Here is a 16,251-nt window from a genome sequence, read left to right as displayed (position 1 = left end):
GCTTCACATTTATAAAGATAATGACGCAAATCTATGTCAAAACAAGCTCGCCAACACTCAGTACCAGCCTCCCAATATAACTCTGATAATTCATATTAACCCCACTCAGAAATAGTTCACCGACACGACTCGAGTGTTTGCCACCTTGGGGACCTGCCTGCCACTCTCCTGTCACTTTAAGTGCCCTTGATTTGCTTTTGTCCCGGACCACCTTAAATGTCTGACGAAAGCATCTCCAAGACAACAGCTTTACGCTCCAAGGACGGGCTAGAAAACACACTGACGGGGTGGTTTCTTTCAGTACCACCGTTTTCCTGGACAGATCCCTGCCGCTCACAGAGCGAATCACTGCCTCAGGTCCACAGCTGGAGCCAGACCCACATCCGGATCCAGTACCTGCAGCCAGATACTGAGTCCCAGATCCGGATCAACATCTGCAGCCAGAGACTGAGTCCCAGATCCGGATCAACATCTGCAGCCAGTGACTGAGTCCCAGATCCGGATCAACACCTGCAGCCACAGACTGAATCCCAGTTCCGGATCAACACCTGCAGCCACAGACTGAGTCCCAGCTCCGGATCCAACATCTGTACGGAAAGCGAGTGTCCGACCCACGAACACTAGTTTCAACCTCCAGCCAGTCACTCGTCCCTGAACTTCCCAACATCAGCACATTGTCGGCACCCGAAATTCCACTATTGGTGAGTATCTCTACTGCGGTGTGTACCCTGGCTGGCGAGCTTTCAGTTCGCCACGGTATAATCCCCGCGGTCTCAGTCTTTAATAAACAGAGGCATAGACACTGAGATAATAAAATCGCCATTTGTGATACAACCTCTTGTTGTTCCAAGTTGAATCTTCATTATGAACAGTAGAGGAGGCTAAATCTCAGTGTGACAAAGCTCTGCCAAAATCTACAGTGCCAGGAGTCAGTAATGTAACTGCATGGTGGGGAAGTCACAAGTTCAAACAGGAGCATACATACAAGTCTTGCATGCCTGGGATCGGCTCCATCTCCCCTTTCTCCATCAATATGTACCGTGTTGTGTTACTCATTTCATTAAGTCAATCTTAATTATTATCAGAAACAAGTTGGACGGGACACCTTTAGTGTAGTGAGGGAACAGTCAATATTAATATTGAGCCAAATCGTTCCGAGAGAACAGAATCTGGGCAATGATTGTAATGCTTCAGGTAGGGGCTGGATTGAAAAAAGCGAACGACGTAGATTGTGCAGCACTGGAAGTCAATATTTTGTATATGACGGTATACAGTTCTACCGTATTCTTGTGCTATTGGACAGACAGGCATTACATGGTATGACATGTCCGCGTTGAACAATTATACAAAGCGGCTTGCGTGCACAGAGATAAACGAGTAAAATGTGTAATTATATACTATATATGAAACGTTGTATGGATATGTGCGCGAGTATTTATATCTGCACTTATATAGTCTGGGCACTGCTTCTGTGTTATGAGAACTTATATTTAAAGGCAGACAATCTGCCGATATCCCCCCACAGCTACTTCTTATATTACAACAGTGACTACTCGTCAAAAAGTACTTCATTGGCTGTAAAGCGCTTTGAGACGTAGGATGGTTGTGAAAGGCGCTATATAAATGCAAGTCGTACTTTCTTTTTTCTTCCACTTGCCTGTTGAGCCGCTGGAGCTCGTTCACAATGAGCAATGTTTGCCTTGGGCACTGGGACTGCCAACTAATATTATCAATGAACGAAGCAGTTAGCCTGCGGCATGCTGCCACTCGGGCGGTTTACTACAGTCAGCATCGCTTGAACTATCGTGGAGTATTGATCAACAAAACCCAAACATTCTACCATGTGTACGGCTGGGGTGGGGGGGGGGGAGAGTTAATGGTATAGATGGGGAGGTTTATGTTGTAGATGGAGGGGGGTTAATGCTGTAGATGTGTGTGTGTGTGTGTGTAGGGGGGGAAGGAGTTAATGCTGTAGATGGGGGGAGGGGTTAATGCTGTAGATGGGGGAGGGGTTCATGCTGCAGATGGGGGAGGGGTTCTGCTGCAGATGGAGGAGGTGTTCATGCTGTAGATGGGGGAGGGGTTCATGCTGTAGATGTGTGTGTGGGGTGGGGGGGATTTATAACAAGCGGAAATAATTACTGTGGCGCGAAGCCCTTTGAAGGTTCCGGGATAGCCGATTGAATCCTGGCCCAGTAAGTGACGGGAATAGACAGCCCAGCTCCAGTTGTTTGTGTGAGCGGTGGTCCGGGTGGTGTAAAGACGGCCAGCTCGCTGTGCGTGCTCTTGTCTGGGTGACGCAGGTTTTATTAGTGGCGACCTTGTGATTAATTGAGTCCGGCAGGGAGAGATCAATAATCTCTTTAGTCTTTCATCCTCGCCATTTCCAAAATTCACCATCACCAACAACAAGCAGGACGTGTCTTGGAGTTGCGACACTTTTTAAACCACAGTCCTGTGCACAACATGGAATCAGGATTAATGGCTGTCGCAATCCTATTGACTATACGTTATACACGGTTCAACACCCTGGGTGTGCGGTCTGACATGCAGACTCCACCCACAAAGGAAGAGCATGACCCACAGGCCAAGTCAGTGGATGGGTTTGTGTTAGGAATGGAATACACTTCTGCCAACAGTGCTGTTTTTAATTAGCCCCCAGCCCGAAACAGGGCGCACGTGTCCCGTTTCAATGGTTTTTACAGCAGCTGCGGTTCAGATCGCTTCTTGAGCAAAATTCCGCTCTTTGTTTTTTTTACTTGGGTCCAGAAGTCACTCTTAATGGAGGCGGTGGCAACACTTGAGGGGTGGAAGTTGGGGGCGGTGCAGAGTGACCGTCACCACGGTTCTTCACTTAAAGTGGAGAGCCTCTGTGATTTTAAAACTTCGGTCCACTGGGCCAGCAGGGTAGGTTTCGCCCGGCCAGCGGCCTGGCACCCAAGAGGGGGCTACCTGTTGGCGGCCCGGCCGAATCCGGGGGCATAATTCTCGGGCCAACATGGCAGTCGGCCGCCAAAAAATAAACATAGCGGCAGTAAATCATCCCCTTTAAGGAAAGCCACAGCGCATTTGCAGAAGGCCACAGCCTCACTGGACCATCAGGTTTTGGCACCGGCAGGCAGGCCGAAAATTTTCAGAGGGGAATGTCGCCGTCGGAGGGCGGGCTAGATCGGCGGTGTGCACGGTGATGACGCACTTACCACGGATCGGCAGCAGCAGAGCGGTAGGGGGGAGGGATCGGGGCACCGCCGGAAAACCTCAGGAAGGCAATGGGGCTAGCAGCGGCTATTCCACGAAAAGTCAGCGGCCACTCCACTCCGCAGTGTGGCCGTCGATTTGCGATGGTAACAGGCCTTAAGGAGAGGGGCAATTTCGTCCCCATAATGTTTTTGATCATTAGGAACTGTAGTTAGCCATTCAGCCCCTCGAGCCTATCCCAACATTCAATTGATCGTGGCTGATCTGCACCTGCACTCCATTAACCCACTGTTATTCCATTTCACTCCATATCCTTGCATAACAAAAATTATCTCAGTCTTGAAAGCTTCAAATTGTCCTAACATCCATTGCATTTGGGGTGGTGGGGGGGCGGTAAGAGTTCCAATTTGTACAACCCTTTGTGTGGAAAAGTGCTTCTTGATTTCGCCCCTAAATTTCTCTAATTTTATGATTATGTCCCCTTGTTCTTGATGCCCCCACCAGAGGAAATAGTTTCTCCATATCTACCCTTTAAACATCTCGATCAGTTCAGCCGTCAATCTTAGACTTGCAAAATCCAATTTTCAATTTTCATTTTCTCTCACTGTTTATTTTCATATATTCAATGATTCCTTTAGAGAGGCATTGTTAACAAGCGGAGGATTTTCCAACAGCTTCTTAGCCCAGAAGCCGCTAATCCCAGTCAATATGCAACAAGGTCTTATGATCTGGAATGTAATAGAAACTTGCAAAGGAAAAATATGAAAGACTATGGGGAAAGAGCACGAGAGTGAGACTAATTGGATAGCTCGTTCAAAGAGTTGACACAAACACAATGAGCTGAATGATCTCCTTCTATGATTCTATAATACCTGCCATGACCTGCTTTTATTTCCATTTCATAACTTGGTGTATGTGTTGAGTGACAGGGGAATAAATGGGAGGGGTTAACTGACTGAAACCTGCACCCAGGATTTCCCATGATGCCCTCCAGATGCTTACGGAGGGGGTCATAGCATGCAGAGAGGTCCTCTTCCCTTCCAATGGGCAGAAGGGCAGAAGACATTGCACAGGAGGGCACAATCAGGGATTTCATCAGGAGGACCAAGCTGCAGTGGCACAAACCTTTCAATGATCTCAGTAGATCACGAAACGTTACTGCAAAGCCAAACTTAACTTCATCCTGCTGTGCCACTCGTCACATCTCCATCACTCTGCCTTCCCTACCCTACTCCTGCATATCCTTACACCAACTTACCTTGCACCTCCATCCATCCCTCTCTATCTACATTGTCACTTCCCCATTTCATGAGCCACCCCTCACACTCACCCTCATCCTAGTCCAATCATACCAACTAACAATACACAAGGGTAGGCACTTGGATGTTTTATGCCATGTTCATGTGAAGTTTCTGTTAATGTGCTGTCCAACATTGAAACCTTTATTTTCAACATTTTGCATTCTTGGACAGATCTGTGTGCACCTTTGGAAGTGGTTTAGTGAGTTGCAGTGAACAGTGAGACATAATGATACCCCCTCCCACCCCCACCATCATGGTGATGAGTGTAAAAGGAATGGCTTGGGCATTGTAGGGATGCTTTATGATATTGGTGTGGGGTGGTGCCAACCTGGCACATCATGTGGCAGCATCGCTGTACTGCGTCAAGTGAAGTAAATTTGGCCATGATGTGGCCATCCCTGGAATCCCTGGCAGCAATGTGGTTGGGTGCTGATGTCCTGTGTCCTGTGCAGCATCAAGTGATTGTGGAGAAGTTTGGGGTTGTTATTGGTGCTGCTGGTGTGCCTGGTGACGCTGGTGTTGGGGCTGATCGTGGTGGGATTCTGAGGGCCAAGGTGACAAAGTGTAAATGGTTCCTATCCTGATGGAGTGGATACCAGTTGAAGGTGAGATTTCAGCAGCACTCTGTCAAAGGTGAGAGAGGTTGCTGCAATGAGGTGAGCCTGGCTGGAGAGTTTGCTACATGCAGCCTGTATAAAGCACAATCTGTCTTCCAAGGGGAGAAACCAAAGCATCGCTGGGTTTGGAAAATGTGCAGGAGTAAATTGTGAGGTTTATACAAGTTTTAACGCTGTCTCCAATTATCTGCTTCAATGACCACTCATCCTCCGCCTCAGATGAACAGACGGGATTCAGGAGCACTGTGAAATCTGTGGGTGACCTGGGAAAGTTAAAAAGTAGTAAAATATCATTGATAAGGGCTTCTAAACAAGCCAATAACTGGCTCAATTTCCTCCCCCACCACTGTGCTGACAGACCCGACATTTGGGAAAGGCGCGTGATGGAGGTTTGACAGTGGGGTCCCGAGCCACTGTCAAAAAAAAACATTTTTCCACCTGAGCCACCACCAAACGCAGCTGCTGACCCCTATCTGTGGGTCGGGCTCTTTCAATAGATGGAAATAAAGAGCAGAGAACACAGGCAGGCAGTGCAAGTATATCAACCACATTTGTCGAAACTTAAGATAGAGTGGATGACAACTGACAATGTTTTAATAGTTAGACATCTTTCATTTCTCCCTATATATTTTTTAGATTACAACAACGGGACACCGATGGTAACAAAATAGCAACATTTCTCTTAAACACTTAAGTGGCAATTGATCTTGTAAAATGAATTTCAATCATGACATTTGGGGTTGTGTTTATTATAAGACTTTCTGAAGTCATCCATTGTATCTTAAGTTTCAGAAGATATTTTAGGTCATGTTCATTTAAAAGCAAACTTTCTGCATTCATTCACAAAATGGTGCCGTGATTACAGCAACCCAACCACCACTATTTCAAGTTAAACCATGATAATCAAGCAAACTGGTAGAAGGCAAGTTCCTGACCAATGTCAGGAAGCACTTCTTCACACAAATAGTGATCAGTAACTGGAATGGACTATAGGTAGGGTTGTGGATATTTTCAGGGTTAAATGTCCTGGGAACATGTTTATCCTTTACACTGGGTGTGTTTGACTGTTGCAGTCTGTAAGGCCTTTCCATATGAAATGTCTGCTGTCCTCTCACTGAGGCTCCATCCTCAGCTTTTCACTGGTGGCCAAACAATGATGTGAATTAATGCCATTGTGTGAAAAACAGGGGCCGAGTCACAAGGATGTCAAAATAAATATGTACTAATCTGAAAAATAAATTAAAGTAGAAATTCAATCAATGACAAATATAACAGTAAAATTGATAGTTTCAGTCATCACCAGATGGACAAAAGATGTATTTTGGTCCAAAAGTATCATTAATCTGGTCAGAGCTAGAAATGGGCCATTTATTTAGGGAATGTTGAAGCTTATGTAAGCCTGGGATAAATATAGTGATTCTTTTTTCAAAGAAAGACACTCATATGTATTTGTATTTTTAAAAGTACACAAAGGGCCTTCTAACCAATGAGGTACTGGATGGTTAGCACACTGGCTTTTCCTCTCTGGGACTTATGCATGAAAGACTCCTCAGCTGTTACTGTCCGATATGAAATGAGTTTGGCAGTCCCTACCCACTTCCTAATGAGCAAACCTCACAGTATAAAACTGTCACCTTACTCAAAGAATAGATGCCATACAGGGAGTAAGGTAATCCTTTTCTGAGGTTCGGTTGGTGGTATATCATTGGGAAGAGTAGAGGAAACTTTAATCTGCATCCAACTCTACTATATCTAACCTGGAAATTATTAATGTTGATATCTTGTGCCCAAAATGAGAACGTATTTCATTACCCGGTGATAAGTTTTAAAATTCCTATGTATCCTGCACCTGGTCTTTGTGCCAACTAGGTTACTATAAGGCAATTTATAATGAGTTGACTGCACATGTTCATGATTTCAGTATGTGTAAATCTTGAAAGTAGCAGTTTGGTCCATTTCTGCAAGAAATGCACAGCCCAGATGTGAACTGGACCATTTTTTTAAAGGAAATAGCTTTTGAAAAGAGAAACATAACAAAGGACACACCCTGTGCTTGAGAGGGGAGGGGGGTGCGGGGGTGGATAAATTTAAAGCACATTTTTGGAAATCATTATTTTCATGAGCGAGTGGTAAATCTATGGAGCAAGCTCCTTGGGGGATGTTGGAAGTAGAAAGTGTTGATTCATTCAAATACAAATTAGATACATTTCTTTCAGAAAATAATATTTTGGGATACGGAATATGAGTTCATTTTTCGTACGGTAGTAGCAAAGCAAATCAAATGTCAATATCGAAGTTGGATATCCAAGTCAAAGCTTCCGGTGTAACAGCGTGGGTATCTTGTAGGCTGCCTGTAAATTTCCTCTAAGGGCAATGCTCAATGATGTGCTCCAGGGCCTGATTACGAGCTCCACAGTCACATGATGGGGATGCTTTTATAGAGCAGGTGGCAGCATCTACTGTGATCAATTCTGAGGCGGGTGATGGCTGTCCACTGTTTACAACGAAGATTTGATCCTTCAGGTTGTACTCTGGGGTCCTCTATAAGGAATCTATTCCGTATGTTGTAATTCTTCCAAAATAGCCTTCTAGATTTGAGATGGGTTGGTGGTAGGTTGTCCAAGTTGGCCTGGATCGGCATGTCTTCGCTCATGTAGTGGTTGTATTCTCTGGAGATTGCATATTTGCGGTGAAGGTGTGGTGGTGCGATGTTTGCAAGCACGGGCAGCCAAGGTGTTGGTGTCGATAAAAGCGTACCGGTGATAATTTGAGGCATGAATTCTGTAAGTGTAGCATGCTTGGGAGGGACAGGTGAGTTTGCACCTATGGTTCCCTAAGTGTTCGATCACAGAGGGTTTCCTCACATCATGTCTGGGTCTATTGTAGATGAAGCGATAGAGGTTGATTGCAATGATTAGACAACAATGACATTATCATTTTATTATGTGACTAGCAGGATGGTAGAAGGTGAACTAGATGGACCATGATCTTTTTTCATCTAGCTATTCCTACTTTCTATCTTCCTATTTAGCCATCAGTGTTATGTTCACAGAGTGGATTTGTTTTAAATGTCACAATACTAAATCATGTTTTTTAAGAACTTCTGAAAACCCTGAAATTACTGTTATGGTAAGAGAATGTTCATATCAAATGTCTCTCCTTCTAGTATTTTAATGGAGATATTAAGCTATTTGTTTTAAAAGTCTTTTTCCAGTATTTGTGGGCTCAAAACTGAGGGATTGTAAATACAAGATCAAAAATAAGAGATTTAGAACAGAGGGCAGGAGAAATCTCTTTAAACTGAGATTTGTGAGGATGTGGAATTGAGTTCCAGGGTCAGTGGTTGAGCAGAAACTATGTGAACATTCACAATTGGATTGATGGAGGAAGGAAAAGGGATTGAAGAGATATAGGAACAAGGTGGGTAATTGTATTTAAAGAAAATATAATGCATTTATATAGCGCCTTTTGTAACCTCAGGCCATCCCAAAGTGCTTTACAGCCAATTAAGTAATTATGAAGAGTAGTCACTGTTGCAAATTAGGGAAACGTGGCAGCCAATTTGTGCATAGTAATGTCCCACAAACAGCAATGATCTAATTATCAGATAATCTGCTTTAGTGATGTTGGTTGAGGGATAAGTGTTGGCCAGGACACCAGGGAGAACTCCCGTACTCGTCTACAAAATACTGCCATGGGATCTATTGTGCCCACCTAAGAGGGCAGATTAATGTCTCATCCAGAAGTGTCAGGCTAGATTTTATCCTCCCGTCTCTGGAGTTCAACTTGAATCCACAACCTTCTGACTCAGAGGAGAGAGTGCTACCACTTTCTAATAATAATAATTAGAATTATTTGGACGGTAAACATCGACCAAGACTGGTTGAGCTAAATCGTCTGTTTCTGTGTTGTAATGCTATATATTTCTATGTATTGAATGGACTAACACTTCCATTAAAGTAGCAGAGGGATGAATTTAATACATACAAGTTAAACATTTGTTCAATAATACCACTCACAGTGATTTCTAATCTATTACGTGACACAGTATATTTCCAGAAAAAAATAATTGTAAGGAATGGGGGGGTTGTGTGTGGTGTGTTGTGGTCTCTATGAGGGGTCAGGTTTCCTTCTGACCAACTTGAACGGTTTCGAATCGCTCCTCGTCCCTTGGGTTCTGTACTCTGGATTTATTTGGGGGATGTGAAAAAAGTGCAGAGGACACAGGTTTGATGCAAAGAACTTTGGTTTTATTACAGTCAGGGTAATACAGGCTTATTACTCTAATAAGAAAATACACGGCCAAACTTACAATCACTCTAATAAAGAACAATAGAAGGAAAAATACAAGGTCAAACTTAAAATCACACTAATAAAGAACAATACAAGAAAAGGTACAAGGTCAAACTTAAAATCACTCTAATAAAGAACAGTACAAGGAAAGGTTCAAGGTCAAATTTATAATCACTCTAATAAAATACCATACACTACACATTCAAAGGGGGTTGCAGTAAAATTATATCTCCCACCTCCCAATACCTAATTCTAGCTAGGTTAGACTCCAGGGCGGCAGGGACGTATGCTTACCAATCCTTTTGATAGTTAATGGTAAATGGTGATGTTCTTCCCTCCTTCAGGACTTCAAGACTTTGAGGCTGGAAAAGTTAGTTTTACAACTGTCGTGTTGGTTTCTCTTCTTGTCTTGATGAGGTAGTAGCGACGACCTCTCTCCCCCACTAACCTCTGTTAAAAACAAGGGCAGTTATACGATTTCAGTGTTCTAATCTTGCCGCCCAATCTGTTCACAATCCTTTGTATAATTTTGGCGGGCTTGGTTCTTCTTTGTAATATTTTGTCGGGCTCGTTAAAGTTGATATCTCTTGGGTGGGTTGATCTTTGAAAAACTGTTTCCTGATGGAAATATTAGTTTGGTAATTGCAATGTCCTTTTGTGCTTAGTCTTTCGCATACAGGCTGGATTGGGCCTCTTTGTGGTGTATATGCTGAAAATGGTTTGTCCAGACCCATGTTGATGGGGAGCTATCTCTGGGTGATACTGTGATGGTAATGTCTCTTGTGGAGGAAGATTTCCAAATACTCATTCTTCCAGACAGGTTACCTCAGTCCTCACATCCAGACAGTTCCAATAATCAAGTGGGCTTCTTTTGTTCCCTAGGTCCGCCCACAGGCTTGAATTTGTCTTGTAAAAGTTCATAATTCTATTAAAGTTCATAGTTTCTTCCATAAGCACTTTAGAGTTCCAAACTTTTCAATAGATAATCCCAAATTAAATTTCTTTTCGAATGAGCCCAAACACAGGTGGAGAGGGGGTCTCTTGTGAATTTTGCTCTTTGCAGAATCACATAATGTACCTTAATTTGTTGGTTAGAAGTTTTCAAATTAGGCTCACTGGATCTTAGAAGATGTTTGAGAGGATGCCAGAGGGTTCATAAAGTCAGCAGATTTTTGTTTTTGTTAATCTATTAGCATTTTATCTTGGTTGCTGTTGTGCGAATAAAATACAATTCCTGCAATGATAGCACTGCTTTCAACTAGGCTGCTGTTTTTCAGTAGTTAGGACAGGGGTCCTCAGCAGTGGGTGCAAATTTGCAGGATCTTCTCCCACACAGAGAAGTTTTAAAACCAATGGCCTAGTAGCCTTTTCTTTCCACTTTTGGATATTTGCATCCATGCCAGTGTAAGACTAAAATCATGCTATGTAAATGAGTGTCATGTATGGGGTTTCAAAGACTTCCAGGAGTAAATCCAATTAAAACAAGGATTTGGACACACTACTGTGAAAACATGCTTGGACATATTCGAAGGTTCCTGCAATCAGTTAATCCTAGGATGCAAATTGTTGTTGAAAGTCATGAAGAGATAGATTCATTTTAACTTCAGCTTAAGAGTTTTTGATACTGAAATGAATAGGCAAAAATGATCACATTCACATTCTGTGTGTATCCATAGTAAGGTTAGAATGGACAAAAACTCACATGAAATGTTACCTTGTTTAATTTTTCACTTGTAACTGCAATTTTATTATTTTCAATTTGTGTTTGCAGATAAAGACTTGCCAAGCCGTATCATGGATGAAAGTCTTGACTGCAGATTCAACAACCTTAATTGGGAACAGGTTCAGAGCTTGGATCAAGTCTTAACAGAAGTGATACCTATTCATGGAAGAGGCAACTTCCCCACCCTGGAAATAAAGCCAAAAGACATAATTTATGTTGTGAAGGATCGCCTGGAAGAGAATGGGATTACAGTCCACGACGTTCGTCTCAATGGCTCAACAGCAAGTCACATCCTTGTGAAGCAAAATGGAACAAGCTACAAAGATCTTGACATAATCTTTAGAGTAGAGTTGCCTGGAGAGGAAGAGTTTCAGGTGATAAAGAGAGTGGTTTTGGATTGTCTTCTGGACTTTCTACCACAAGGTGTGAATAAAGAAAAGATCACAGGACTTACTTTGAAAGAGGCTTACGTTCAGAAAATGGTTAAAGTTTCCAATGATCACGATCGGTGGAGTCTCATCTCCTTGTCTAACAACAGTGGGAAAAATGTTGAGCTAAAGTTTGTTAATTCACTACGGCGACAGTTTGAATTTAGTGTAGACTCTTTCCAAATAATTCTGGACTCACTGTTACCTCTTTTCAGTTGTCCAGAGGACGCAATGACAAAGGAATCCCATCCGACTGTTATAGCAGAGAGCATGTATGGAGATTTTGAAGAAGCAATGGATCATCTGAGGTACAAACTGATTGCCACAAGGAACCCTGAAGAAATTCGCGGTGGTGGATTGCTCAAATATAGCAATCTCTTGGTTCGAGAATTTAAACCAACATCTGATGCAGAGATCAAAAACTTAGAGCGCTACATGTGCTCAAGGTTTTTCATTGACTTCCCAGATGTGTCTGAACAGCAGAGGAAGATTGAATCCTACCTACGGAACCATTTCATTGGGGAAGAGAAGAGCAAGTATGATTACTTGATGACTCTGCGTCGAGTTGTGAATGAAAGCACAGTCTGTTTGATGGGACACGAGAGAAGGCAGACATTGAACATGATCACCCTTCTTGCTCTGAGAGTACTTGGCGAACAGAATATCATTCCAAACGCTGCCAATGTCACCTGCTACTATCAACCTGCCCCTTATGTCAGTGACCGGAGCTTTAGCAATTACTACATAGCACATGGACAGCCACAGCTTGTGTATCAGCACTATCCACTACACATCAATATGCAGACTGGTCTGGTTTAGTGTTTCGCTGAATGCAAATGCCAGACTTTAAACAAGACCCGAGATTTCAGGTCCCCAGAGATCTAATGAAAGGGGCATGTTGTAACCCATTGAGTGTGCTGCTGGTTGCCTGTGAGGTCAGATTTATACCAATTGTCGGGTAACCCATGTTTAAACTGACCTGCAAATAGATGACCAAACGGTAGGTGCGTCACATAATAAACATATGTGCTTATTCAGTGAAGACTGATCTCACAACTGAATAAGCACAGACACATCTATCTGGAGTGTAATGGTAGGGATTTGCTCTAAAAGTAAACTGTTGAACCAATGCAGATGTAGAAAGATATATTACTAGGTGACGTTAGATCATGTGAATGACAGTCCTGCATATCCATGCTTTGGCGATTGCAGTTAGGAGTAAAAGCACCTTTCTTAATGAAAGCGTAGATGGCAAAGTTAATGTGCTATCAGGAATACTGATTGCATAGAAAATAACCACTGTGTACTTGAATTGTTTTGGTTACGTAACAGTAATTTGCAACTCAAAGTGCACATAGAAAACATTTCCTGAACTTGAAATGATTATGTGACCAAGAAAACATTTATTGACCAAAGATTGTTTGTAAATAATGCATCACACAAGTGCCTAAGCTATGTAGATAGGTCATTAAAGCTTTCCGCTTTGAAATAATTATTCCAGGATGTGCCATTTAGTTATCACTTGGACTGGGATTGAAAATAGTGCATTCAGTTAAGTAATGGCCCATATCAAAGAATCCTAAAATCCTACAGCACAGAAAGAGGCCATTTAACACATCAGGCCTGTGTCAGTAACATGGGGCACAATATAATTTCGACAGGCTACATTATACTTTTAAGACTGGATTGCCTTACATCATTCACAGCCACAGTCTTTGATATTCCTGCTCTATCCCTCAGAAACCTATTTGTCAACTCCAGGGAAATGGATTTGGTCAGCCAACTGCAAGAGAAGTTACCGATTGAAACTTTCCCAAGGAATGACACACACATCACCACTGTGTTATACTCGACAACACACAGTCCCAGTAAAACTGCAAATAAGAAAGAACATGTGCATTCATCTCTAAGGAACTGGTGCCATTCACTTGCATATATTTGGAAATTCTAAGTGTCAAAAATATAGATCACTCTAAATGCAAACAACATTCTTCCCTAATATCGCAGTATGATCATAGTAATCGTACAATGGGCATTCTAATATTTTTAATTATGGATAAAGAAAACATTTCAATCTTATAAAATTGTATAACTCTTATTCTGCGAAAAAATGCTAAACTTTATTCATTAACATATTGCATTTTTATTTGCCTTTGTTTTTTGAAACATGGGCCTGAAATCCCGGTTCTGGGCTTCCCACGGGCGGTCGCCTGAAAAGAAGAAAAAAGATGCGCACCTACCTTTTGCTCGGGTGCCCATCAGCGATTCCGGGTTTAGACCTCTTTACATTTTGTAGGTACGTAACTGAAGCCAGAGCTGGACTCACGTTGGCCTGCACACCCAATCAAGGTAAAGTATTCTCATTCATAGTAATAGGAGCTCCATAACTCCGAGGTCCTATTAGTATCAATGAGAAACCCCCCAAACACAACATAAAAAATAAAAAAAACACCTCACATATTTAACATTAATTGAAATTAAAGTTAATGAAATATTTTAGAAAAAAAAAATTGTTTTTTAAGTGTTGTAATTTTGGTTTAAAATAAACTTACCTTAGTTTTTAAACTAAAAATGTGTTTTTAAATTTTATTTTTATATGTTTCTTCTATTTTTTATTTGTTATTGATTGATTGCTTATTACTTTGGTCTTGGTGCTTTAGGTACAGGGTTCCTTCTATTTATTATTTGTTAATTCATTGCTTATTACTTTTTGTGCTTTGTTTAGTGCTTTGTAACCCTTGGTGCTAGGTCCAGGTCCTCTCAGCTTCCTTGTATTTTTTATTTGTTATTGAATGCTTATTTTTGTGCTTTGTTTAGTGCTTGGTGCTTTAGAATGTACTTATCTGCGCTGATTTCTTAACTCTCCGCAAGGGTTTTCAGTGCGGGCCACAAGTGGCCAAATATGCTGGCCTAAGTTAGTTTGGAGCAAGTATTAGCTGTCCAAACTGGCTTGAATGGCCAAAACAGGCCATAGGTGGGTGGTAATGCCCCCTTTTGAAAAAAAGCAAAACTAAAAAAAATCCTAACTAACTCACTTACACTGGCGCAAATTAAATGTGCAGAATTCGGATTTTTAAGATACTCCAGAAAAATCAAGTTGCTCCAAAAAAAACAGAGCAACTCCTGGCCAAATTTGGGCCCCTTGTAAGGAGTGTTGGTGCATCAATCCTCCCAGGGGATTTGTAGGAGACATCGTTGGTGGTATTTCTCCAGTGACTTGAAGTGTCTACTGTACATGGTCCATGTCTCTGAGCCATACAGGAGGACGAGTATTACTACAGCCCTGTAGACCATGAGCTTGGTGGCAGATTTGAGGGCCTGGTCTTCAACCGCCCTAAGTGGAGGAAGTGCATCCGGGAGAGCGCTGAGCACCTCGAGTCTCATCGCCAAGAGCATGCAGAAATCAAGCGCAGGCAGCGGAAAGAGCATGCGGCAAACCAGTCCCACCCTCCCTTACCCGCAATGACTGTCTGTCCCACCTGTGACAGGGACTGTGGCTCTCGTATTGGACTTTTCAGTCACCTAAGGACTCATTTTAACAGTGGATTCCAAGGGACTGCCTATGATGATGACGTAAGGAGTATTTCAGTCGGGGTAACAAATCAGAATAGTCTATTCATGTTTGAGAAACTTTCAATCAGGGGCTCATTCAACAATGTTTTCTTCCTGTTTTGGATGGCACTTTAACCAAACTTTGAAAACAGTTCAGTTTTTTGTTAGCAAAGCTTCAGTTATGGTTCTATTAATTGCCATAGCAACATACTGTGTAGAAAAGAAAGCAGCAATATAAAAAATGTAAGATAATAAAAAAGAGTTGAGAAAATAAATTATTCTTCACTTGGCTTAGAATCAAACATCAAATCTTAAAGCACAGAAAGTGGCCATTTTTCCCATCGTGCCTGTGCTGGCTCTTTGAAAGAGCTTTCCAATTATTCCCACTCCCCCACAACCCTGAAAAGTTTTCAGTTTCCTTTGTTTTGGTTACACATTTTAGTTTTTTGATGCTGCTTTTTATACATTGCTGTAACCTGCATTTTTCCACTTTACATGTCATAAAGTCTTGATAATTAATAAAGGGACCGGATATATCAAGTCTATTATCATATCCTTATCTTGTCAAGTATCCTATCATAAAATTGGTTGCTGTGTTCAGGGAAGCAATGCAGAAATAAATTAACAAGAGCACTAACATTGCATTGGCTTTGCAAACTAATCTATTAGTTCAGTAAAAAATTCCATTAGCAAATCATGGAATCAAATAGCACAGAAGGAGGCCATTCGGCTCATCGTGCCTGTGTTGGCTCTTTGAAACAACTGTCCAATTAGTCCCACTCCCTGATCTTTCCCCATTGCCCTACAACTTTTTCCTTTTCAAGAATATGTTTGGTCTTGATATTTGGAAATCAAATCATTTTGGGAACAAGGAGTTTCTGCTTGTTAATGGTCCTGTTGGTTAGGGTAATTAATGGTCCTTAACTATGGTTGGGTATCTGTGTTGTTTCTAGCCTAGAAATTATTAGTGATCTTCAGTCATTTTCTACCATTGATTGGAGAGAGTGTGTATTTTGCAGTATTCCAAAATAAGAAAGCAGTGTTCTTGGCAAAACATAGTATTTATTTTTTAAGACATATGCACACTATTCCATCCAAATCAACTGAAATATCTCATGCTGGTCAAACCAATTTTTCAA

The 16,251-nt window shown here is 42.0% G+C and overlaps 1 protein-coding gene across 1 annotated transcript; it reads left to right on the top strand.

Annotated features, from left to right (window-relative positions):
- The first annotated feature begins 422 nt into the window (after positions 1 to 422).
- On the top strand, positions 423 to 12,446 carry LOC139265208 (terminal nucleotidyltransferase 5C-like). Its single transcript, XM_070882132.1, has 2 exons — positions 423 to 701; positions 11,181 to 12,446. Exon 2 carries the CDS (start codon positions 11,204 to 11,206, stop codon positions 12,377 to 12,379), a length of 1,176 nt encoding a protein of 391 aa, XP_070738233.1. The 5' UTR covers positions 423 to 701; positions 11,181 to 11,203; the 3' UTR covers positions 12,380 to 12,446.
- The last annotated feature ends 3,805 nt before the right edge of the window (positions 12,447 to 16,251 follow it).

This window comes from Pristiophorus japonicus, chromosome 6 (genome assembly GCF_044704955.1).
Source record: "Pristiophorus japonicus isolate sPriJap1 chromosome 6, sPriJap1.hap1, whole genome shotgun sequence".
Lineage (NCBI taxonomy): Eukaryota > Metazoa > Chordata > Chondrichthyes > Pristiophoridae > Pristiophorus > Pristiophorus japonicus.
The sequence above is the reverse complement of the archived record's forward strand: the minus strand, read 5'-3'. Positions and strand labels throughout refer to the sequence as shown.

Bases quoted from the DNA above. Each gene is read 5' to 3' on its own strand.
- LOC139265208 (XM_070882132.1), top strand. From the start codon at position 11,204: ATGGATGAAAGTCTTGACTGCAGATTCAACAACCTTAATTGGGAACAG.